Here is a 26,269-nt window from a genome sequence, read left to right as displayed (position 1 = left end):
AGAACCCTTAGCTCCTTTTTAATAAACTGCTATTTTTATTTCAACTTTGAGCTTCCTTCTGGGTTGGGAGTCACCCAAGAGCGCCCCCAGCAGGCCACACCTTATGTATCCAATTATTTTCATTTCATAAAGAGATCAAGAGGAGTGAGAAATAAACCAAAAAACTCCTAATGAGCATTAGCCGCTACCCCCTAATGGCTTCCAAAGTCATTACACCATTTCACGTTGAGAGGAGGTGTGTGTGTGTGTGTGTGTGTGTGTGCCACCAACCACACGTCCTGTCATTCTGTCAAAAAATAAACAAACAAATACATAAAAAAAAAAAACATTACTCACTGCACGTAGAGAGTGGGCACTGCCCCCCTAGTGGGTTTTCCAGGTCACCACGCATATGGAAGGAGATATTTGTGCCCCCGCAGGAACAAACCAGATATCCAGCTGTGCTCCTCTAAGCACTTTCCATTATCCAGGGGTCTCATCCCTTTCCACCTGGGTGGCGTGTGACCGCCATGACAACACAGTAGAAGATCTGTTTAATTAACAAAACAGTTTCCCCCTGGACCTTGTAAAATAAGAGTTATTTTATGAAGGCTGCATATTCTAAATATTTAGGAAACCTAGAAAAAAGGCTAAGGGCTTTTCTGGCCGCCTGCTTCTTTTAATTATTTTAAAGACGATGACATATGGAGTAAGTCATGCGGCAATGAAGTAGTTTGATTTAATAGGCGAGTTTACATTAACTTTAATTAGTTTACCAAAACATGGCTATCAAAGGAAATGAAGGATTATGAAGGCAGCCAAGACTCCCATTTGTTTATTTTCATGCTCCGCTCTCGGAGGGCCGCACAACTTGTTTAAACAGCGAGGCCAGCACCGCCATGAAGATATCGCGCTGCTGTTACACAACGTGGCGCTAAACGGGCGTATCAGGGTGGCCAGACGATGAACTTTAATGAGCAAAACTGCTGGCTTAAAAGTGGGCAGGGTGCTGAGGAACATCGCAAATGCTGTACCCTCCAAAGAGCTGCCCGGAAACTGGCATGGACTACCAAAACTCCATCTGTGAGTGTGCCCAGATGGGATACTAAATGAGTCACCCAGGGGGTGGAAGAGGCCTCAGTCCCGATAGGCTGGTGGAGGTCATAAAGTCAGACCACCAGACCCGTTGGGACTGGCAGTAGTCGGCCATCGTTCTCCGGACACATGTATGGGCACCTGGACCTGCCCATGAGGGCGTTGCTCAAAGTAGGGGCAGTGATTGAGATCAATAGTGCTCTTGTGAACCTGGTCCAGCAGGCAGTAAGCCTCTGATTACGATGGAGTGCCCTCCAAAAATAGACCCCTAAATGTGAGGAGAGCACCATGCATGCATTCAAATAAACACAGTCTGTCGCAAGGGAAAAACCTTTCTGAAACATCGATGGCATTTGAAAACATCAGTAGAGTGGCGGTTCAATTGAACGATACACAATTAGGTCCCATGTGAATTCATTTGGTAATTTCTACGTCTTCAATTCTATTTTTTAGGTCTTTCCATCAGCTGCACTCGGATCTCAGTCCGGGTGGTTTGCCGTGTAATCAGCGCATACTCCCAACCTCTCTCCCCCTCTCTGTCTTTTCCATTTCCATCACCGCCATTTTGAGAGCTGTTGTTGGCGCCGTTTCCTGCGTTGCTAGGGGTGTGGCTTCTGGGGTAGCGGCTAGTCGGCCGGACATTCCTTTCATTATCCAATCTTCCCCTACAAACATCCTAAATGAATAAAACAAGCACTTGAAAGACGTCTTCGTTATTGCGTTTCTCGCGAGTTTCGTTTGGTTTTGACTTCTTTGCCTGATTTTGTTTCGACTTTCGATTCCTGTCTCTCATTAGAATATGGTCGCTAGCTTTATTCTTTATTTCTTTTGGTTTCACTTTTTGAATGCACTTCTCCTGGTTTAGCTCAGTAAATAAATCAGCAGAGTGTTTCTTTCGGCAGGACAGATGTATTATTGTAGTTAGTTAGTTTTGTGTGCGCTCTCTGCTGTTCAGTTTCCGGTTAAGTTGATGGGATCTTGAAAGAATTAGTAGCAAAATATGAATTGAAAAATGTGCATTTGCAGTAAACGCTCCGTCACAAGGACTGCCGTTAAGAGAGCTGATAACAAAGGAGCTACAGGAGACGCAGACTTCAGGACTCAAAACACCCAAATCGACAAATCTGCCTAACGGCACCAGTGGATGCAAAGACGAGGCTGCACAACGTCCACCTTTCCGACTGCACGTCTAAACGAATAACTAAAGAAAGTTAACATTACCGTCTAGCTGGGAATGCAAACGTGCCATGACAGAACAGAGCCGCAGCGTTTTTAATCCCACAGTGCAGTTATCTCTTGTATTTCACACATATGCTGTACGATCAGATCTTGCGACTCGCGGGTTTATGATTCGCAGATCCATCTATGCGCAGGTTTGTCATCAACAATCAAGTGCAAATAAGCGAACCAGCTGCCATGACACAGCATCAGAGGCTTTGCTTCAGGCGCTAACATCCGAGGTTCAATACCTGTAAGGTGATTCAAAAGTGTGTTCACCTAATGAGCCCCAATAAGGGTGAAACACGTGCCATGTACTTTGTATTATTTGGCAGATATTGTATCACATATCTTTAGCTACTTCTTGCAACTGAATGGATGTGGCGGATGTTTGCCGAATGGCCGACCAACCACAAGTGTTACCTAATAGGTGACAACCTAATAATCAGATTGCGATTCAGACTTAAAAAAGAAAATACAGCATAAGTATATACTATATAAGTATAGAGATTTGTATAGACTTATATACAATTTTTGTGGACAATTCATGTGCCACATATGGTCCATGTGTTGAACATGATGGGGAACAGGTTGAGACATTCCTGTAAATCATCTTGCACATATGAAGTATGTTTTGTGAATAAATTGTCACCCTATATATATATATATATATCTATATATATATCTATATATATATATATATATATATATATATATATATATATAAATATGTATATATATATATATATATATATATATATATATATATATATATATATATATATATATATATTCACGGCATTCGTAGTCTGTGTCACAATCTGATTGTATGGGTGGTTACCTACCAGGTAACGCTTGTGGTTGGCCAGCAATGTGCTAACATCCGCCACGGTGCCCTCAGTTTGTGAGGAGCAGATCATAGAATGGTTGAAATAGTTTACTGTCAAATAAATGCAAGGAGTACACGACACGTGTTTCGCCCTCATTCTGGGCTCATCAGGTGTACACACTCCACTGCACTCCCTTTTGGGAATCGAACCTCGGACGTCAGCGCCAGAGGCGATGCTCCTAACGTTGTGCCACGGCGTGTGGTTCGTTTATTTGACAGCATGTAGATCGGGGTAATTACCATATATATATATATATATATATATATATATATATATATATATATATATATATATACATATATACAGTATATATTCATGGCATTCATAGTCTGAATCACAATCTGATTGTATGGGTGGTTACCTACCAGGTAACGCTTGTGGTTGGTCAGCAAGTCGGCTAACATCTGCCACAGTGCCCTCTTTCAGTTGCGAGAAGCAGATGGGCAAAACACGTGTCACGTACTCTTTGTATTATTTGACAGTAAAACTATTTCAACCATTCTATGATCTGCTTCCCACAACTGAAAGAGGGCACCGTGGCGGATGTTAGCTGACTTGCTGACCAACCACAAGCGTTACCTGGTAGGTAACCACCCATACAATCAGATTGTGATTCAGACTACAGATGCAATACATATATATATATATATATATATATATATATCTATATATATAAAAATGGAATGGGTGGGTCGTCGGGTGGGCCTTTTTTTCATTCCGTCGTTTTTTCGACGTTTTGAAAATGTAGAATGATTATTTGATTTTTTTGTTTTTATTTGATCGTGTCTATGTAGCCGCCGTCGTAATAAAGTATCGCTAAAATCGTCATTTATCGTAATTTATTTTTGACGTATAACGTCGCCGTCGTCGAGGTCAGTGATACCAGTGCAAAAAATCTGCTTACGGTTGAAAGACACGCCCTACTCACTGGACAGTTAAAAACACCAATCAAACTAACGATGACATCAAGTATTACCCAATCAAAAGTAGGAAAGGAGGCATCTTCATAAAATGTGTGTGGGATGATTTGCATGAGACGCCGCTTTAAAAAAAAAATGATAAAAAAAATACGGGATAAATCCCGTCCAGTATTGATTCAAAATGGGACGCGCAATTTCATTCTCAAACGCGGCACGATTCCGTATTTTAAAGGACGGGTGGCAACCCTACAGTGCCAGGTAACCACCCATACAATCACATTGTGATTCAGACTAGGAATGCAATGAATGTAATTACCCCGATCTACATACAAGGCGAAAGTCTTGCAACATTCAAAGATGATGGTTTGGGATAAGTACACCATACAACATAAAAGAGCTTATGAAGCCTTGAACCGAAAAAAGCAAGATCTCAGAGATCGTAAAAAAAAAAATAGGAGCTAATGTCGTTTTACTCGCTGTAGATTTTAGTCCAACATTACCAGTTATTTCACGAGGGAGACCAGCACATCAACTCAACGCGTGTTTAAAATCCATGCTTCTCCCACGCTCGGTTATATGTCGCGTGTTCTCGGGTAGGTGCACCAAAAAATGTATACATTTAAGCATGTAATGGGCAAACAAAAAATGAGGTATACCCGAAGGCACAGCAGTAGTACTTAATGTAACTTTACTTCTTAAATGTTAATGTTTTACTGTTTAATAATTTATACGCTTCTTATATGTTGTTCAAATTCTTTTATCAAAATACCACTGACAGCGCAATGCACGATAACATCGAGTGAATACACCATACGCATCTGCCCACGGCCGCCCTGCTGTGCGCAGATAGGACTTGATTGTACAATAAAATAAAATAAAGATAAAAAGACTAAAACAATCATCACCCATAAAGCGGATAGTAGACGTGACGTACTATATGTGTACCACATTTCAAGTGTATAGGCGCAACGGTTTGCGAGCTACAGGTCATTTAAAATCCTGGACAGACACACAAATTGCCACGGTAGCAAATTACAGAAGAAGATTTTACTGTTTAATAATTTATATTTATATGACATGTGCTTCTTATATATTACTTCATATTCTCATATGATAATGATGTTAATGTTTATATTGATTTCTGTGTTATTAAAACTGCATGTATGTGTGTATATGTATATATATATACGAGCTGTATATACCCGGCGTTGCCCGGGGCAGAAGTAACCTAATCGGTCAAACAGTTACATATATACCAAAGTAAACCTAATCGGTCAAACAGCTTCATATATACAGAAGCGAACCTAATTGGTCAAACAGTTATGCATGTGCAGAATGATTTTACAAACATTATGCGTGTTAACAATCATTAAAAAGAAAAGATTGAGGAACTGTTCTTCTATATGTGATGAAGCCACTAATAAGACAGATTTTTTTCAGGACCCAGCTGTTTCATAACTAAACTACTGCCACCCCAAAGTAATGCCTAATAGTGGTTTTTGGGGTAGCTGTGGAATAAAAAGGGTGTTTTTTAGTCAGTAAGAATGTGACAGTACCCTTCAGTACGGGCTGAAGGGTGCCTATGTAAGGTTTTACATCCTTCCCGTATGGAAAAAAAAACATACTAAACTTTTTTTTCATCATTACAGATAATCTCAGTCAAATCGAAGTACGCATTCTCAATTTTTTTTTATCTAATTTTTACTTTTTCACAAAGCCATCCCATGCCAATTTGTATGAATAAACTTTTGCTAGAGAGTTAGCAAAAGTTTATTCATGCACATATTTTAATACGGATAATCTATCTCTAATCAAGGTTCTCATTTTCATTCTAATTTAAAATAATAATAGATACTCATTTTTTTCTTCTGTTTTAGAAAAACCAATCTATGCCACCTACGTCTTCGTCAAGTCAGCTTCATCCAGCTTCATTACATATAGAAGAAGAGTTCCTCAATCTTTTCTTTTTAATGATTGTTAACACGCATAATCTTTGTAAAATTATTCTGCACATGCATAACTGTTTGACCAATTAGGTTCGTTTCTGTATATATGAAGCTGTTTCATCGATTAGGTTTGCTTTTGTATTTATGTAACTGTTTGACCAATTAGGTTTGCTTATGTATATAGATTAGCTGTTTGTCTGATTAGGTTCGCTTTTTTTATATATGTAACTGTTTGACCGATTAGGTTTACTTTGGTATATATGTAAGTGTTTGACCGATTAGGTTACTTCTGCTCCGGGCAACGCCGGGTATATACAGCTCGTATATATATATATATATATATATATATATATATATATATATATATATATATATATATATATATATATGGTCACACAAATGTGTTTAGGAGTCAACTAAAGGGCTTGAATACATTCCATGCCAGACCAGGGGGTGGCGAAATGCACTAATTTTCCCTCTCGATCTTTTGCAGACCATTCTAGGGAAATCCCACCCGGCTCTGGGGCAGCCAATGACGTCACTTCCGGTTCCCGTGTTGATGACATCAACACTTCCTTCGCTGGCCTTTAAAGCCGCTATATTGCCTGAAGAGAATCAGTTCTGTTTTGGACTCAGTTGAATGAACATGTCTTTGTTTATTAGTCAGTTTTGCAGCCGGGAACAATTATACGGGTGGCTGCCCCAAACCTTCACAACATCTTATGGTCGTTTTTGTGACAATATATAGATATAGATATATATAGAGATAGATATATATATATTAGGGGGTTTGCCCCCTGCTTGCTTCACTCGCCATCCCCCGCAGCCTGAGATACGCTCCAGCCATTTCACGTCTCTGCCGCTCGCGTTGTGAAGAGGGGGGCTGAACGCACCCCAAGGAGATGCGGTTACTCCTCTGAAACCCCCTCTTAAACGGTGATACAATGGGAAACAAATACAGTTTTTTTTTACCTCCTCTTTGCTTGATCAGCTGCTGGCTTGCTGCTGCTGCTGCCGTGTCGTGTGTTCTGAATCTCGTGCAGCGCGCTTCTGCCATATCACCTATGTCCGTATATTAAATCTCTTTTCGCTATTACGTCTTTGTCAATAGCGCATTGGATTTTGATTCCGTGTTTGGAATTACATTGTGACAACGCCACGTACAGCTGCCCGTGAGTGAATATCGTTTCTTTCTCTCTACATGAAATGTGCCTGACAATAGCATTCACACAAATGAGAAATGATTTCTCTCGCGAGATTTCACTTTCACCAAAAAACAAATCTTTTAATTCTCACGGATACACCTCTTCATTGGGAAGAAACACTACTTTTTTTCCCCGATGGCAACACGAATCAGACGATCTACAAGTCTCCGACTTAAAGTTTAAATCCAAACAATATATTCAATCTCTTTTCGCTCTTCGGTTATTTCACCGAGTAATAATTTCCGTTTGTTTTGCGCTAATGTGATCTTTACTATCCTTTTTTAAAGACTTTCAAATTTTCGTACTTTCTACTATCTCTAACATGCTCTGCATGTGTACCGCGCCAACCTTTTGGAATTCTTTAGGACATTCTACTTTGCCATCTACTTTGCCATCTACTTTGCCATCTACTCTTTGTCTTTTATTTCCGGCACAGGGTGTGGTTAAATCTCTTGGCACAAAGACTCATCTCGCGGGACGTGTAAGTGTCTCTCTGAAAAAGTCTCATCTTGTCTCCTTCCAACCTTCCAAGATTTTTTTTTATAATATTATATATATATACGAGCTGTATATACCTGGCGTTGCCCGGGGCAGAAGTAACCTAATCGGTCAAACACTTACATATATACCAAAGTAAACCTAATCGGTCAAACAGTTACATATATAAAAAAAGCGAACCTAATCGGATAAACAGCTTCATATATACAGAAGCGAACCTAATCGGACAAACAGCTAATCTATATACATAAGCAAACCTAATTGGTCAAACAGTTACATAAATACAAAAGCAAACCTAATCGATGAAACAGCTTCATATATACAGAAACGAACCTAATTGGTCAAACAGTTATGCATGTGCAGAATAATTTTACAAAGATTATGCGTGTTAACAATCATTAAAAAGAAAAGATTGAGGAACTCTTCTTCTATATGTAATGAAGCTGGATGAAGCTGACTTGACGAAGACGTAGGTGGCATAGATTGGTTTTTCTAAAACAGAAGAAAAAAATGAGTATCTATTATTATTTTAAATTAGAATGAAAATGAGAACCTTGATTAGAGATAGATTATCCGTATTAAAATATGTGCATGAATAAACTTTTGCTAACTCTCTAGCAAAAGTTTATTCATACAAATTGGCATGGGATGGCTTTGTGAAAAAGTAAAAATTAGATAAAAATAAATTGAGAATGCGTACTTCGATTTGACTGAGATTATCTGTAATGATGAAAAAAAAGTTTAGTATGTTTTTTTTTTCCATACGGGAAGGATGTAAAACCTTACATAGGCACCCTTCAGCCCGTACTGAAGGGTACTGTCACATTCTTACTGACTAAAAAACACCCTTTTTATTCCACAGCTACCCCAAAAACCACTATTAGGCATTACTTTGGGGTGGCAGTAGTTTAGTTATGAAACAGCTGGGTCCTGAAAAAAATCTGTCTTATTAGTGGCTTCATCACATATAGAAGAACAGTTCCTCAATCTTTTCTTTTTAATGATTGTTAACACGCATAATGTTTGTAAAATCATTCTGCACATGCATAACTGTTTGACCAATTAGGTTCGCTTCTGTATATATGAAGCTGTTTGACCGATTAGGTTTACTTTGGTATATATGTAACTGTTTGACCGATTAGGTTACTTCTGCCCCGGGCAACGCCGGGTATATACAGCTCGTATATATATATACATATACACACATACATGCAGTTTTAATAACACAGAAATCAATATAAACATTAACATCATTATCATATGAGAATATGAAGTAATATATAAGAAGCACATGTCATATAAATATAAATTATTAAACAGTAAAATCTTCTTCTGTAATTTGCTACTGTGGCAATTTGTGTGTCTGTCCAGGATTTTAAATGACCTGTAGCTCGCAAACCGTTGCGCCTATACACTTGAAATGTGGTACACATATAGTACGTCACGTCTACTATCCGCTTTATGGGTGATGATTGTTTTAGTCTTTTTATCTTTATTTTATTTTATTGTACAATCAAGTCCTATCTGCGCACAGCAGGGCAGCCGTGGGCGGATGCGTATGGTGTATTCACTCGATGTTATCGTGCATTGCGCTGTCAGTGGTATTTTGATAAAAGAATTTGAACAACATATAAGAAGCGTATAAATTATTAAACAGTAAAACATTAACATTTAAGAAGTAAAGTTACATTAAGTACTACTGCTGTGCCTTCGGGTATACCTCATTTTTTGTTTGCCCATTACATGCTTAAATGTATACATTTTTTGGTGTACCTACCCGAGAACACGCGACATATAACCGAGCGTGGGAGAAGCATGGATTTTAAACACGCGTTGAGTTGATGTGCTGGTCTCCCTCGTGAAATAACTGGTAATGTTTGACTAAAATCTACAGCGAGTAAAACGACATTAGCTCCTATTTTTTTTTTTTACGATCTCTGAGATCTTGCTTTTTTCGGTTCAAGGCTTCATAAGCTCTTTTATGTTGTATGGTGTACTTATCCCAAACCATCATCTTTGAATGTTGCAAGACTTTCGCCTTGTATGTAGATCGGGGTAATTACATTCATTGCATTCCTAGTCTGAATCACAATGTGATTGTATGGGTGGTTACCTGGCACTGTAGGGTTGCCACCCGTCCTTTAAAATACGGAATCGTGCCGCGTTTGAGAATGAAATTGCGCGTCCCATTTTGAATCAATACTGGACGGGATTTATCCCGTATTTTTTTTATCATTTTTTTTTTAAAGCAGCGTCTCATGCAAATCATCCCACATGCATTTTATGAAGATGCCTCCTTTCCTACTTTTGATTGGGTAATACTTGATGTCATCGTTAGTTTGATTGGTGTTTTTAACTGTCCAGTGAGTAGGGCGTGTCTTTCAATCGTAAGCAGATTTTTTGCACTGGTATCACTGACCTCAACGACGGCGACGTTATACGTCAAAAATAAATTACGATAAATGACGATTTTAGCGATACTTTATTATGACGGCGGCTACATAGACACGATCAAATAAAAACAAAAAAATCAAATAATCATTCTACATTTTCAAAACGTCGAAAAAACGACGGAATGAAAAAAAGGCCCACCCGACGACCCACCCATTCCATTTTTATATATATAGATATATATATATATATATATATATATAAGCACTTGGGAGACAACTCCAGGGCTCATCTCAATATAATTACACCCTCAACTGAGGGGGCACCCTGCCCAGGGTTTGTTCCTGCCTTGTGCCCTGTGCTGGCTGGGATTGGCTCCAGCAGACCCCCGTGACCCTGTGTTAGGATATAGCGGGTTGGATAATGAATGAATGACTGACTGACTGACTGACTGACTGAACTGAGGGTTACTGCTGTCACCTAATGCTTCTCCTCTCATTTCTCCAGCAGATTGAACAGTTAGCGGCAGGACAATGAATGATGTCACTTCCAGGTTCCGGCTCCTTGAGCCACCTCACCTGTGCCTCAGACTTTGTTTTGACTCACATTTGGAAAAATGGTACCAGGTTTTTTTTTGTATGTTTTGAAATCACCTTGCTATATTTCAGACCAGATGTATGGGGATCACCATCTGGTGCCACACCCGTTTATGATTATGGAGGGGCGTAGTGTTGGTCCTATGGCTAAAGGATCTGGGCTGGTAAATTGAAGGTTGCCAGTTCAAATCCCGGCAGTGACAGAAGGAATGTCCCTCTGTTGGGCCCTTAAGCAAGCCGCTTAAACTGCAATTGCTCCAGGGGTGCTGTACAAATAGCTGATTCTCTGGAGAGTAAGTTGACGTATGTGAAAACTGACAAATTCCGAATATAAGAAATTGTATATGGCAATTAAAGGGTTATTTATTAATTTATATATATAATTTTTATTATGCATGTGACAGAGGGTCACCTTCCAGGCTCATCTAAACAATGTGGTACCACCCCAGGATGACAGGGAGCGCTGTTGCTAACAGTCTTTTCCCCTTTTTCCCTCACAGCACTGAGAGACCGCCCCTTGAGGTCAACAGAGCCAGGGAAGCTCTGCCCCTTAAGGCGGACGGCCCCTTAAGGTCCAGATGATATAAAAGGGAGATGCCCTCCCGGAAGGTGGTTTCTCATTTGCACCTGAGTGGAACTCCTCCAAGCTTGTCCTTTCCAGAAATGCTGCTAGAGGGCGATAAGAGGCAGTGAAATTTCAAAAACAGCAACCAAACAACAGAACTGGTAGAACCAGACAGTGGATCGAGATAAAGAAATGTTTTTGACAGATTTCGTTTTTTTTTTTTTTGCTACTCGACTTTGGTTTCTTTGTGCCGTGTAAACAATTGGGATGTCCTGGCAACGTGGGTGGTAAGCCAGCAGAACATGATGGATCCAACTACGGCTGAAATACAGCAAACAAGGAATTTCCTGTTTGACTGGAGTGCGCTTTTGTGACGGCCTTCATACTTTAAACTACCCCAGCTGTGAAAAACAAAAAAAACAAAATTCCGTCCAACCAGGGGTTCAACCAGAGCCAGCACAGAAACGGGCAGCGTCAGAATGCCGCAGGCCACAGTGTGCGTGGCACAACGACACGGGCGCCTCTGTTTGCTGCTTGGTTAGCATTTGTTTGGCACAGTGCTGGGCGGTCAGACGTTACGCAGAACTTCAGATCAGAGCGAGAAAGTAAATATTTAGAAGGAGAGGCCGTGTGAACGAGAACTGGGACGTGGAAGTGTGTGAGTCCAACAACTGAGCAGGATGATAAGGCCGACTCTTTTAATATAGCGCCTTTGTAATCCAGCTATATGGTGCTTTTCAAACACTGTGATCACAAGTGGGCACCACCAAGCCCCAAACCATAGGCACAATGTTACCCAACACGATTCTGGGTTCAAATAAAAGGCTTTAATTTGCTACCAATACTTTTCAATCAAGCAGCAGCCAAAACAAACAGAATCTTTACCTTCTTCCACTTCAAGCTGGGTGGAGTCAGAGTCGGGAGGCAACGGGCTCCTTTTAAACTGGACCTAAGGACTGCTTCCAGTATCCCAGTATTGGTCATCTGGAACACTTCCGGTTCAGGTAGAAACCGGGATACCACCTACTTGGCAGGGACCACTTGTTTTTGGGGGGGGTCTTATCTTCTTAGAGAGTCAAGGCTGTGTGGCTGTCAAGAGGCAGGGCCTGTTAAAGCCCATTGCTGCACCTCTTGTGTGATTTTGGGCTATAGAACAATAAATTGTATTGTATTGTATATTTGTTTTGTATTGTGCTGTCCTTCAGTGGATGAATAAGATCTCACAAATCCTTAGTATAGTTAGCTTTATTTCTAAATACACTGCAGTTTTTCTCGTTTCGTCTTTGACTCACAATTCTCATTTTGCCCTTTTGCTCCTGGCTGATTGTTGTTTTTCGATTTCCCAGTTTCGACTCCTGCCTGCCGTGCTTACGTTCAAACTGGGTTTTTCATCTCTTGGTCTTGTTTCTGCCTCTCAGTGATCCTTAACTCACACTTTGCTTTAACATAAAAACAGGGTGGGTGCCAGCTTGTCTCAGGACAAACACACACACAGACACACACCATACCAGTTACCCCAATACAAGCAAGGAAAAACTGATGTGGACATAAAAAGAACATGCAAATCCCTTATGGACCCTAAATCCCTGACGCCATAAAGCAGCACCCCTCAATTGTTAGCACTCCTTCCTTTGAATTATTATTTTTCCTTATACAGACTTTATATCACATTTTCAAGGATATTAAGAGTAATACAAACCCCCGAACTGGGATATTGGCCCCCTTCGCCGACTTGACCACTTCTTCGAATCTCCACATGCTTTCTTCAATAGAGCAGTTAATATTCTTTCGGCTGAACGTCTCCGAAGCCGCTCCAAAGACAGCCACGTCTGTAGCACCAGCCGCCACCTGAAGAGAGACAAATGCAGAAGGTCCTCTTGTGTAAAAATAAAAATTCAATGGAAATTGAAGACAACAAGCGGTTGGACAAAGTGACTGTCACCACACCCCTAGGAAAGAAAGATAGTCGATACTTTCAAAAGAAAGAGAGAACATCTGTTACCACCAGAACCATCAAGGGTCTAACTGTAGCCTGCATCCACCGATCTCCTTGACATTCCTAGTGACGTCAGTCACGATACACCCACTGTCTTATGATTTGGAGTCTCCAACCTCACAAAAAGGATGTGAAAATCATCTCAAAGGCCTTACGTCAGGCCGGGACCTTCACTGGCCAGCCCAGAAGAGGCCCACCCCCTGTTACATTACACGTTAATTACGTCTGGATTTTTATTTCCCATTCATTTATTTATGCATTCCTGGAAAAGTCATAAGACTGGGACCGTCACATTTATTACGTCACCAGTAAATGATGGCATAAATATGATGGTGGCCTCCGTCTAAGTTGGATAATCAACAAATAAAAAGCCTTTAAATGGTTTGGAGACAAAGTCAGGGAGGAGAGATGGCGTTGCTTTGGACATGTGAGGAGGAGAGATGAGGAGTATATTGGGAGAAGGGTGCTAAGGATAGAACTGCCAGGTAAGGGGAACAGAGGAAGGTCTAAGACAGGGGTCGGCAACCCGCGGCTCTGGAGCCACATGCGGCTCTTCAGCCTCCTTGTAATGGCTCCTTTTGGCCTGGACAAAAAAAAAAAAAAAACATGAAAATGAATAACGGCAATTTCTTAATTTAATTTGTATATAATATATGTAATATATATAATGTTTATTTACTACTACTACTGTTATACACTTTAACATCTAATTTTTATTTTTATTTATAATTTGTCAACTAAAATATGCGTCACATCTACGTCTATAGCCCTCGCCTTTACCTGCAGGTGGCTTCTGGAGTGTGCGACCCCTGCACTAACTATGAATAAATCCCAAAAATGAAAAATCCCAGAAGAGAACAGAGAGTTTAATTCTGCGTGGACAGAAGCATTTGCCTTCACCGCCAACGACGCTAGCTTACCGGTGTGCTTAATATGTGGCGATAAATTATCGAACAACAAAAAATGTAACGTTGAAAGACATTTTCAAAACAAGCACTCAGCATTCACTGAAAAATACCCAAGTGAAGATGAGCGAAAGAGAGCAATTTCGGAACTGCAACGGAAAGCTGAACAGAGCAAACATACTTTCAAAAAGTGGATCACTTCTCCACAATCAACTACAGCTGCTAGTTTTGTGGCAGCTCAAGAGATCGTAAGGAGGGGTAAGCCGTTCACAGACGGAGAATACATGAAAGAATCGTTCATAAAAATATCAGAGCATCTATTCTCTGACTTTAAATGTTTTGGTGTTTGAGCGCATGATGACAGTGTTTGCCAGAGATGTACAGAAAGGTACACTCTCTGACTTCCCCTCCCTGAGAGAGTTCAAAGCAGTGAACATTCACATAAATTGTGATTATTTCCACCGTACAATTATTGCAATGCAAGCTGCATTTAGAGAAAGATTCAGTGAGTTCAGAAAGAAAAAAAACACTCTCTCCTTCCCTGGACATCGACCCATCCCTGCTGAACACATCCGCATTCACAGGAGTAAGTAAGCCCGATCTAGAAATTGAACTGGCCGCATAGCGGATAAAGATTTATGGGTGTCCAAGTTCAAATACCTGACAGCAGATCTTGAAGAAGTCGCCCGTCAGAAGGCTACTCTCGCTAAAGAGCACAAATGGACTGATATTGAAAACCTCCCCAAACCCGACAAACTTGTTTTCAATACATGGAGTGCCATTCCCGAAACATATATGAACATGAAAAAATATGCATTTGGAGTCCTGTCCATCTTTGGCTCAACATACTTATGTGAGCAAGTTTTCTCAAGAATGAACTTCATAAAGTCCAAATATCTCTCCCACCTCACACATGAGCCTGCAGTCCTGTGTGAAGGTCAAAGTCACATCGTATAGCCCCGACATAGAACAACAACAACATTTATTTATATAGCACATTTTCATACAAAAAGTAGCTCAAAGTGCTAGAGATGATCTGCAGCGAACTTCAGAAACAGAAGTCACATTAAACAGGTGAGAACAATAGCATTTAATAGGCTAATATTTAAAAAAAACACTTTTATTTCAGACCCGGAGCTGATGTCGGTTTTTTTGTATGTTCAGGTGCTTCAGTTGATTGCTGGCTGAGAGGGAAACCTGAAGAGGATGAGAGCACACTGAAATGGAATTTTATGTTTACTTTTTTAAAGCTGCTAAGCTACAGCTAAATGTTTTATTTATATTAAAGTGGGCTAGTTTTTATTTTAATTTTATACAGGTATAGGAAGGACTCAAATAGGCCTGCAGAGTTCAGTTAAATTTATTTCAAAGTAGGCCTACACATGCACACTGCACTTCTGTTTGTTGTATTCCGTGGTTGTAACATGTAAAATCTAAAAAAAGATTAAAACTTTTAAAAGTTTATAAGCTGTGTTATGTTTTGCGGCTCCAGACTATTTTTCTTTGGAGGAAGAGGGAGCAAAATGGCTCTTTTGATAGTGAAGGTTGCAGACCCCTGGTCTAAGAGAAGGTTTATGGATGTGGTGAGAGAAGACATGAAGGTGATGGGTGTAACAGAACAAGATGACGAGGACAGGAAGAGATGGAAGGAGATGATCCGCTGTGGCAACCCCTAATGGGAGCAGAACAAGAAGAAGAAGAACAACAACATCATTTATTTCTATAGCACGATTTTATACAAATGATGAAGCTCAGAGTGCTTTACAAGATGAAGAAAGAAAAATAAAAAGATAATAATTAAACAATACTAATTAACAAAGAATAAAGTAAGGTCCTATGGCCAGGGAGGACAGAAAAAACAAAAACAAAAAAAAAGCTTCAGAGGGCTGGAGAAAAAAAAAACAAAAAAACAAAATCTGCAGGGGCTCCAAGGCCACAAGACCACCAAGCCCTCACTAGGCATTCTACCTAACATAAATGATCTCAATCAATCAGTCCTCATGGTTTTCAGGCTTCACATGGAAGAATTAGATCAGTGGTTCTCAACCTGTGGGGCGGGCCCCCCTAGGGGGGTGTGAAGTAACAAAAAAGGGGGGGGGTGTGAAGATGTGAAAAAAAGAAAACAAGAATCGAAAATATGAAAAATCCATCTATTGAAACCAAAACAAATTAACTTAAACTACATTCTGATACTAGAAAAATAAATATAGAGTTAGATAAATGTCGATAAAAGTTAAGTAGGTATAATAAAATATGCATCTATGATATATCATTAATTAAAAAAGAACAAATTGGGATTAGTGGGCTCCTTTCAAAAAAACGTTAGTGGGGAGTGCGAATAAAACTGTTATGAAAACTCAGCTCTCAAATACTTAAATGTTGAGAAACGCTGAATTAGATGATGATGGTCATGTGGACCTCTGGCCTTCAATCCATCAATGTAGGGACTGCCCGGTGCTTTGATCAGGTGGTGGTGACAGTTATCCCCATTACAAGTAGCCATGGTGCCAGGCTTCATTTTGGTTCTGAAGTACTTGTTGACTTTGACTTTTGCTTTGCCCCTTTTAGTTCATTTACAATAATTCCACTAGACACTGTCTCATATATAACCCTAATTTAGTTAGTTTCCCCATCCTAACTGTTAAGGGAGGGCTTCGGCCTATGAAGGCCTAACATGGGGAAGCTGGCTTTTAAAGTTCAAAAATGCTGTGAATATCTCAAAATATCCAAAAGATAGCATTCAAGGGTGAGAAACCATGACTTGTACAGGCAGCCCAAAATGAAGAATCTTTATAAAGGAAGGAATGTACTCACAAAACTGAAAACAAAATAAAAATGAAGGGCAATCCAAAACAACCAAGTCTCCATTCACAATCTAAAAACAAAAATCTGAAAAAGGGTGTAAATAAATAACAGACCAATCAGTAAATCTACATAGCCAGGGCCATCAGTGGCCAACCCAGAAGGGGGTCACCCCAATCCAGCTAGTGCCCCAAATATTACCTGCAGGCTTTGGCCTAGGCAGGCCTAAAATAGGGAAAGTGGAAGATCAAAAGCCTTTGAATGTCTCAAAAATCCTGGGATGCCTTATAAGGGAGAGAAACTGTGAAAAACTCTGGCTGGAAAAGACAGTCTGAAATGAAGAAACTTTATAAATGAGGGTATTTCTTTACATTTTTTTCAAATATATATACTGTATATGCATATATATGTCAAATAGTACCTGCCAAATAATACAAAGAGTACACAACATGTGTTTCACCCTATTTGGGGCTCATCAGGTGTGCGCACTTTTTGCTTCCCCTTGCGTGGATCGAACCTCATATACACTAGCCACGTAACCTAACAAAGACAGGTCATAGAATAATTACAAATATTTTCTATCTCTTGCCCTATGTGTATCTTCAGAGTCTTTTCTTTGCATTTGCATGTGTGAATGTCTCTTAACCGGAGCTCCCTCTCTCCAGCACGTTCCCGTAAAGCCTGCCACTATTTTCAAGGTACCTTTCTCCTTTCTGTCCAGTTTTATACTACCTGCCTTTGAAGGAATATATGTATATTGTGACAGATGGCCGGGGTCCATGCCTGGCCGGGAAACCCCTTCACCACATTTGCCAGGGGGACAAGGGTGGGAAGCCCAGCATCTCCCCCTGGACACTAGATGGCAGCATCCCTGTGTTGCAGCAGTGCCTCGGACTCCGCCAGGGCTCATGGGGGTTGGAGTTCTGTGCAGCTCTGGGGGTTGCGCAGGCACCGCCAGGGGGTGCTGCAACAGGAGTGGCTGGCCCCTTTTGGGCACTGGTTTCGTCTTACCTGGAAGTGCAGCGGGATGTCACCAATCAACCACCTGGAGCACTTCCGGGTGCCTGATTAAAGGGGGCCAGCAACCACCACTCAGCGGCCAGAGTCGGGTGGAGGAGGGCGAGGTTGCTTGGGAGGAGAGGTGGTGGTGCCAAGGAAGAGAAAGCGCGGTGGATTATTGGTGTGCTTTATTTGGGACTGTGTTGTGGCTGGAGGGATTACGAGGAAGACGTACCCTCCAGCTGAAGAAAATAAACAGTTTGTTTCATTTTACATGTGCCTCCTGTGTCCAATTTGTGTTGGGTCGGGCGCTATACAGCGTCCATTCTTACAATATATATATATATATATATATATATATATATATATATATATATATATATATATTCATAGCATTCGTAGTCTGAATCACAATCTGATTGTATGGGTGGTTACCTACCAGGTAACGCTTGTGGTTGGTCTGCAAGTCGTCAAACATCCGCCACGGGGCCCTCTTCAGTTGCGAGAAGCAGATCATAGAATGTTGTATAGTTTACTGTCAAATAATGTAAAGAGTACGCGACACATGTTTCGCCCTTATTTGGGCTCATCAGACGTACACACTCCACTGTACCCCGATCTAACCTCGGACGTCACGGAACCACACGCCATGGCGCAACATACGGACACTGACGTCCGAGGTTCGATCCCCATGAGGGGTACAGTGGAGTGTGTACGCCTGATGAGCCCAAATAAGGGTGAAACACGTGGCGCGTACTCTTTGCATTATTTGACAGTAAACTATGCAATATATATATATATATATATATATATATATATATATATACACACACATACAGGTAAAATTCCATTACAGTAATCCCTCCTCCATCGCGGGTGTTGCGTTCCAGAGCCACCCGCGAAATAAGAAAATCCGCGAAGTAGAAACCATATGTTTATATGGTTATTTTTATATTGTCATGCTTGGGTCACAGATTTGCGCAAAAACACAGGAGGTTGTAGAGAGACAGGAACGTTATTCAAACACCGCAAACAAACATTTGTCTCTTTTTCAAAAGTTTAAACTGTGCTCCATGACAAGACAGAGATGACAGTTCCGTCTCACAATTAAAAGAATGCAAACATATCTTCCTTTTCAAAGGAGTGCGCGTCAGGAGCACAGAATGTCACATAGATAGAGAAAACAATCTCTGGCAAACAAATCAATAGGGCTGTTTGCCTTTTAAGTATGCGAAGCACTGCGGCACAAAGCTGTTGAAGGCGGCAGCTCACACCCCCTCCATCAGGAGCAGACAAAGAGAGAGAGAGAGAGAGAGAGATAGAGTTAGTTTTTCAAGCAAAAATCAATACGTGCCCTTCGAGCTTTTAAGTATACGAAGCACCGTGCAGCTGCACAAAAGATAGCAACGTGAAGATAATCTTTCAGCATTTTTAGACGAGCGTCCGTATCGTCTAGGTGTGCGAACAGCCCCCCTGCTCAATCCCCCTACGTCAGGATCACAGAAAGTCAGCGCAAGAGAGAGAGAAAAGTAAGTTGGGTAGCTTCTCAGCCATCTGCCAATAGCGTCCCTTGTATGAAATCAACTGGGCAAACCAACTGAGGAAGCATGTACCAGAAATTAAAAGACCCATTGTCCGCAGAAACCCGCGAAGCAGCGAAAAATCCGCGATATATATTTAAATATGCTTACATATAAAATCCACGATGGAGTGAAGCCGCAAAAGGCGAAGCGCGATATAGCGAGGGATTACTGTACAACGAAATTTTCATTACAACGAAATATTGTTATGGTCCCGACAGTTTCCCCATATGACACGAGTCTATTGAAATCTCGTTACTATGAAGCAGATACTTTCATTACAACGAAGTGCCCAAAAGACCTTGAAATGCCCAAATGAATCATCCGCAGAGCAGTTAGTTCTGTGGTCGCACCTCAGTTGTGCACAATGATCCCCAAACACAATCATTGTAAATTTTTCTCTTTCTTTGAACTTTCCTTGAACTGTTTTTTTGCTTTTTGTTTTCGGTGGTTTTCAGTGACATCTTTTGCTTATCGCTCGTCAACATTTGAAAAACATCCATTGGAATTTAACTCATTGTCACCCTCCTACAGTAACGGCAGACACGAAAAAACGATAACAGTTCATATTAGAAAAAAAAAAACTTTACATTTTTGCAGCTGTGATTGCGGCAAAAAGAAAAAAAAGACATTGCCAGTGAATTTGGAATTTCGCCATCGACACGGTCAACTTTTACTCTTGAAAGACCGAGCAAAAAAAGAAGAAAAATCTCGGGTTGCAAACGTAGGCGAACTGCTGCATTTGAAGACATTGAAAAATCCATTTTTAGGTGGTTAAGTGATGCTCGTTCAAGAAAATGTGAGGTTTCTAAACTCTCTTGGGACCTCCCCGAACTGGATAACACGCTGAAGAGCGTCCCAAAGTGCGATCACCGTGTCTCTGGAAGACTGTTTATCTGTTGCCGGGGCAACAGCAGGCTCACAGCTCTGCTGCATCTCTCTGCCAAAGCAAACTCGGTGGGTGATGCAAGGAACTTTGTAAATGCAGGGCACAGGAATACTTGACCACTAACCTGGCCACGACCCTGTCTGACTGCTGTGTCTGTGTATAGGAGAGCGGCAGATCGCGCTACAATAACTAACCGTGCTGTTGCTGTTTCAAGCTGAATAAAGCTGGTGTTGCTAAAGTACTGAGACTCAGCCTCGTGTTTTGGGGTGCAAGACAGGAACTTATAGCGCGACCCCGATCTTTTAGGATTCGCTTCTGTGGCGTCTCACTGCATCGCTGTGAGCCTGCTGTTACCCGGCAACAGACAAACAATCTTACACAGACGCGGCAACCGCGCTTCTGGACGCACTTCAGAGTGACGTTCCTGTTTGGGGTCGTGGTGGTCCCAAAATAGTTCAGAAACCTCACAATAAGAAGAAGAAGAAAAAGATAATTCTGCTTCTGACTGATAATTGTGCTGCCCACAACATGAAACAGTGCTTCAGCCATTGGATTTGGGCATCATTCGCACCCTGAAAGTGTATTATCGCAAAGAAATGCTAAGAAAAATTCTCGTCAGCATAACCTGTAGACAGGAGAAGATTAAAATTAACGCAGAAGAAGCTATTGAAATGATTGCAAACGCCTGGACGCAAGTTAAAGAAAGCACTATAGCAACAAATACAGAATCTCATTACAATGAATTTTTCATTACAACAAAATATTTTTTAGGTCCCTGGCAGTTTGTTGTAACAGAATTTTACCTATATATATATATATCGCCTCTGGCGCTGACGTCCGAGGTTCGATTCCCGAGAGGGAGTGCAGAGTGTGTACACCTGATGAGCCCAGAATGAGGGCGAAACACGTGTCGTGTACTCTTTGCATTTATTTGACAGTAAACTATTTCAACTATATATATTTAAATATATATATATATATATATGTATATTGTGGCAGACGGCTGGCGTCCATGCCCAGCCGGGACGCCCCTGCACACTATATTCAGGGGGAGCAGCCCTGGACAGTGCAATACCTCCCCCTGGATGCTAGATGGCTGCCCCCCTGGGGTGGAGCAGTGCCTCGGTTTCCCACAGGGCTCCCTAGGAACTGGAGTTGGGTGCAGCCCTGTTGGGTCCCGCAGGCACTGCCAGGGGGTGCTCTGTTTGGGACTCCTGAGCCCATGTGGGCAGCGTATGCATCACACCCGGAAGTGCAGCCAGAACTCAATGATCAAACAACTGGAGCACTTCCGGGTCAGCTATTAAAGGAGCCAGCAGCCACCACTCAGCGGCCAGAGTCGGGTGGAGGAGGACAAGGTTGCTTGGGAGGAGTGGTGGTGCCAAGGAGGAAGAGAAAGTGCTCTTGTATTACTTGTGTGCTGTGTTTTGGGACTGTGTATTGCCTGTGGGTCACGGGGAAGATGTGTGCCCACAGGGGAAGGAAAATAAATAGTTTAATTTGTTTTACACGTGCCTCTCATGTCCAGTCTGTGTCGGGTTGGGCGCAATACAGGTCCATCTTACAATATATATATATATATATATATATATATATATATATATATATATATATAAATATATATATATATATATATATATATATATATATATAGATAGATAGATAGATAGATAGATAGATAGATAGATAGATAGATAGATGTATATATATATATATATATATATATCTGTGGTGGGTTGGCACCCTGCCCAGGATTGGTTCCTGCCTTGTGCCCTGTGTTGGCTGGAATTGGCTCCAGCAGACCCCCGTGACCCTGTGTTTGGATTCAGCGGGTTGGATAATGGATGGATGGATGGATATATATATATATATATATATATATATATATATATATATATATATATATTGTAAGATGGACCTGTATTGCGCCCAACATATATATATATATATATATAAATATATATAACACGGTGGCTTGCTTTGTGAGACAACCATTACAGGAAGCAGCAACTGTGGAAATGTCAGGTAAAAGGAGGAGCTAGGGGTGGGGCAACTGTGGAAATGGCAAGAAAAGGAGGAGCTAGAGGTGGAGTGACTGGGAAAATCGAAGGTGAAATGAGTGGCTGGGGCAGAGCCACTAGGGAGAGTGTAGGTAGAAGGAGGGGCTAGCAGGGGAGGGGCTTGGGTAATGGCAGGTAAAGGTAGAGGGCTAGGTGTGGAGTGATTAGGGAAATAGTAAGTGGGGCTGGGCAATTTAGGACATGGCAGGTGAAAGGAGGGGCTGAGGTGCAGCGACAAGGATAATGGCAGTTTAAAAGATTGGTTAGAGTGTGGAAATGGCAGCTGAAGGCAAGGATTTGGGCGAAGATCCAGTTCAATCCTTAAAATCTGCAATGGGTAGGTACAAAACGGCAAGAAGATACTTACAGAAGCTTGAAAGCCTTGTAGATTGGGAGTCAGCACTGGGTACCGAACACCAGGGTGCCTCTTTATTCCAGTTAAGACTTCTGTGTGATCAGCCATCTTAAAAAAATGGCAAATAAACAAAATAGAAAATAAAGAAAGTAATCATTGGTCATTTAAAGAAAAATGTTTGTAAGTCTAGAAGAAAATGTGAATAATCACACACACACACACACACACATATATATATATATATATATATATATATATATATATATATATATATATATACTAGGGGGCTTGCCCCCTCATTGCTTCACTCATACAACCCCCCCAGGAGGCGCAATGCACCAGCCACTTCACATCTCTGCCGCTCATGTTGGGAAGAGGGGGGCTGAACGCACCCCAAGGAGATGAAACCCCCTTTTAAACAGCAAAACAATGGGAAACAAATACAGTTTTTTTTACCTCCTCTTTGCTTGATCAGCTGCTGGCTTGCTGCTGCTGCTGCTGCTGCTGCTGCTGCTGCTGCTGCTGCTGCTGCTGCTGCTGCTGCTGCTGCTGCTGCGCCACATAATCTCCATCTCGCGCGGCACTTCAAACATTTAAAAGCCTGTACAGCGGCTGTCCTACTCTTTGTCTTTTATTTCCGGCCCCAGGCGTTGTTAAAACACTTGGCACAAAGTCTTGTCTCGCAAGACTTGAGTTCTTGATAGTTTTTAGTTTATAATTTAAAAACGGAATAAGAATCTGAAAATCTAACAACATCACATTAAACTTCGATAAATTCTGAAAAGAATGATACCAAACATATATATGTAGATTTTAAAATGAGCCCGATTTAAAATGTGACATAAAACATTGAATAAAAATATTACATAAAATCGTTGCACTTTTAGGCTTAGGATTTTATATATGAAGAGAGTAGAAGTTGGATGGTTAGGAGACAAAGTCAGAGAGGCAAGATGGCGTTGGTTTGGACATGTGGGGAAGAGAGATGCTGGGTATACTGAGAGAAGGGTGCTAAGGATAGAGCTGCCAGGTAAGGGGAGAAGAGGAAGGCCTAAGAGGAGGTTTATGGATGTGGAGAGAGAGGACATGCAGGTGATGGGGTGACAGAGTAAGATGACGAGGACAGGATGATATGGGAGAAGTGTGTACCCCTAATGCAAGCAGCCGAAAGAAGAAGAAGAGTAGATATATATATCTGTATTATTCACATATTTATATATATCTTATATATAAACGTCTGCACGTGGAAGTGTGTGTGTCCGTCTGTCTGGCCCGGAAGTGCGAGGCTACACCATGAAGCTCAAAGAGCCGGCAAGGCAGCCCCAAGTTAATGAGTCGGAAGAAATAAGAAGTACGAGGCTATGGAATGAGGCTGAAAGAAAGCGACTCCATCACCAAAGTGAAACCGGCGAGGAAAGACAAATGAGAGAGAAACTTGCTTAGCCGCTGATAGAGAGGGGGTTAGGGTTAGGGTTAGGGTTACCCAACATAGAGGGAGGGCAAACACGTCCACAAAACGAAACTGCCGACTCTGCATTTCAATTTGTAGGAGCCTGGGCTTTTAACAGCATGGGTTTACACGGCTATTTTATATATAGTGTACTCTTTGCATTTATTTGACAGTAAACTATTTTCAACCATTCTATGATCTGCTCTTCACAAACTGAGGGCACCGTGGCGGATGTTAGCAGATTGCTGGCCAACCACAAGCATTACCTGGTAGGTAACCACCCAAAGACTTCGAATGCCGTGAATGTAATTACCCCGATCTACATGCTGTCAAATAAACGAACCACACGCCGTGGCGCAACGTTAGGGGCATCGCCTCTGACGCTGACGTCCGAGGTTCGATTCCCGAGAGGGAGTGCAGTGGAGTGTGTACATCTGATGAGCCCAGAATGAGGGCGAAACACGTGTCGTGTACTCTTTGCATTTATTTGACAGTAAACTATTTTCAACTATATATATATATATATATATATATATATATATATATATATATATATATATATATATATGAGATTTAATATTATTTCCTTGAAAAAAAAACATAAAGAATATACGTATATCTTGTCATATTTATTTATTTAGGCTCCCATATCATTTTGTTATTTTTTTATTAATTGTCACATTTCACAATGTATTAATTTATTTACATAATTATTGTTTTGTCTGAAAAATTCTTTCATAGTGGGATATGGGACCACCATTCTAGAACATGGTGTGTGATCCATGCTATGGTACAACTCAACATCTGCCTCGGTGTTCCTCCTTCTACATACAGTAGCTAATGATTTTGCCATGACACAGGGAGTCAGCGGTGGGATATCAACACTCTACCTTCCGTTTCGAAGCTCAGCTCCTATGTCTCCAGAGCGCGTTGTCTGCCAAGTGCTGGTGTGTATTTCATGTTGTTGTAAAGCCGGCTGTCTTTCTGATCCCTCTTGCTACTCTAACTTTTAGGTATTTCCCAATGTTTGTCTCAGTTACAATTCACTTTGCACGGATAATGACTTCAACGTACTTTTTCTTTCTTTCAGAATTGATTTGCTTGTCTCGCTGTGGATAAACAGAGTTAAATGTCACAGGCAGGCATCCAGCTACCAGCATCACGGGTATGGGCTCATGCCAGACACCTAGCGAAGAGGAAAGCTCTGCTGGGAGTTCTGAGCTGTGCATCTTCTGTTCTTTTCTGCCTTAATTTATTGCAGATGCTGCTTTATCTTATCCTTGGCAAAGGTTTGAAGCTTTTGCTATTGTAAACTTTACTGAACAGAAGAAAAGACTTCAAGGCCTCGGCCCACTTTAGCCCACCGCCTACCCCCACACCCCCCTACACATCACCCACAAGCTCCATGATGGCCTGCTTTTAAGTCCAGTAGATCTATGAGGTGTCTCCTCAAGGATGGGACTTTGAAGATAAGCGTAGCTTACAATGTTTAACCAACAGGTCTCAAGTATTTGGGGAGGAGTTAAGGGGAGGCTCTGCATTTTCACTTTTATCTTCTTCAGGCTTTCTATAACAATTAAGAAAAGCAAGCCAAGATCTGAAGGCTGAGCAGGGTCAATTCTTAGGGGCAAAAGTGGGAAAACAGTGGCCCACATTCTTTTGGGAAGCATTCAAGAGCACGTCACTCCAGTACTAAAAGAGCAGATCTCTTAGAAAGTCTCTGCCAAACCTTTCTGCTCCACCCCCGTTGGTACTAAGCGTTTCTCAACTCAACTCAGTTTGTATTGTTATTCATTCACATACATGGCATATGATTGAACAAAATTTCATTACTCACAATCCCCGGTGCACACGCAAAACAACATACATTTGACATACACAGTAACATTACCAAAAACCAGAGCTTTACGACTATAATTAAAACGAAAAA

At 41.2% G+C, this 26,269-nt stretch overlaps 1 protein-coding gene across 2 annotated transcripts in view; it reads right to left on the bottom strand.

Annotated features, from left to right (window-relative positions):
- Positions 1-26,269, bottom strand: part of hmgcll1 (3-hydroxymethyl-3-methylglutaryl-CoA lyase-like 1) — an 85,257-nt gene that overhangs the window by 41,190 nt on the left and 17,798 nt on the right. The window contains exons 4-5 of one of the 2 annotated variants that reach the window (XM_051919160.1): positions 22,902-22,997; positions 13,003-13,151 (exon numbers count right to left, since the gene is read on the bottom strand). In XM_051919160.1, the coding sequence (XP_051775120.1) occupies positions 13,003-13,151; positions 22,902-22,997 (245 nt within the window). The remainder of the gene's footprint in view (positions 1-13,002; positions 13,152-22,901; positions 22,998-26,269) is intronic. The other variant, XM_051919161.1, reaches the window with a different exon arrangement.

The sequence above is a fragment of the Erpetoichthys calabaricus genome, chromosome 15, assembly GCF_900747795.2.
Source record: "Erpetoichthys calabaricus chromosome 15, fErpCal1.3, whole genome shotgun sequence".
Classification (NCBI taxonomy): domain Eukaryota; kingdom Metazoa; phylum Chordata; class Cladistia; order Polypteriformes; family Polypteridae; genus Erpetoichthys; species Erpetoichthys calabaricus.
The sequence above is the reverse complement of the archived record's forward strand: the minus strand, read 5'-3'. Positions and strand labels throughout refer to the sequence as shown.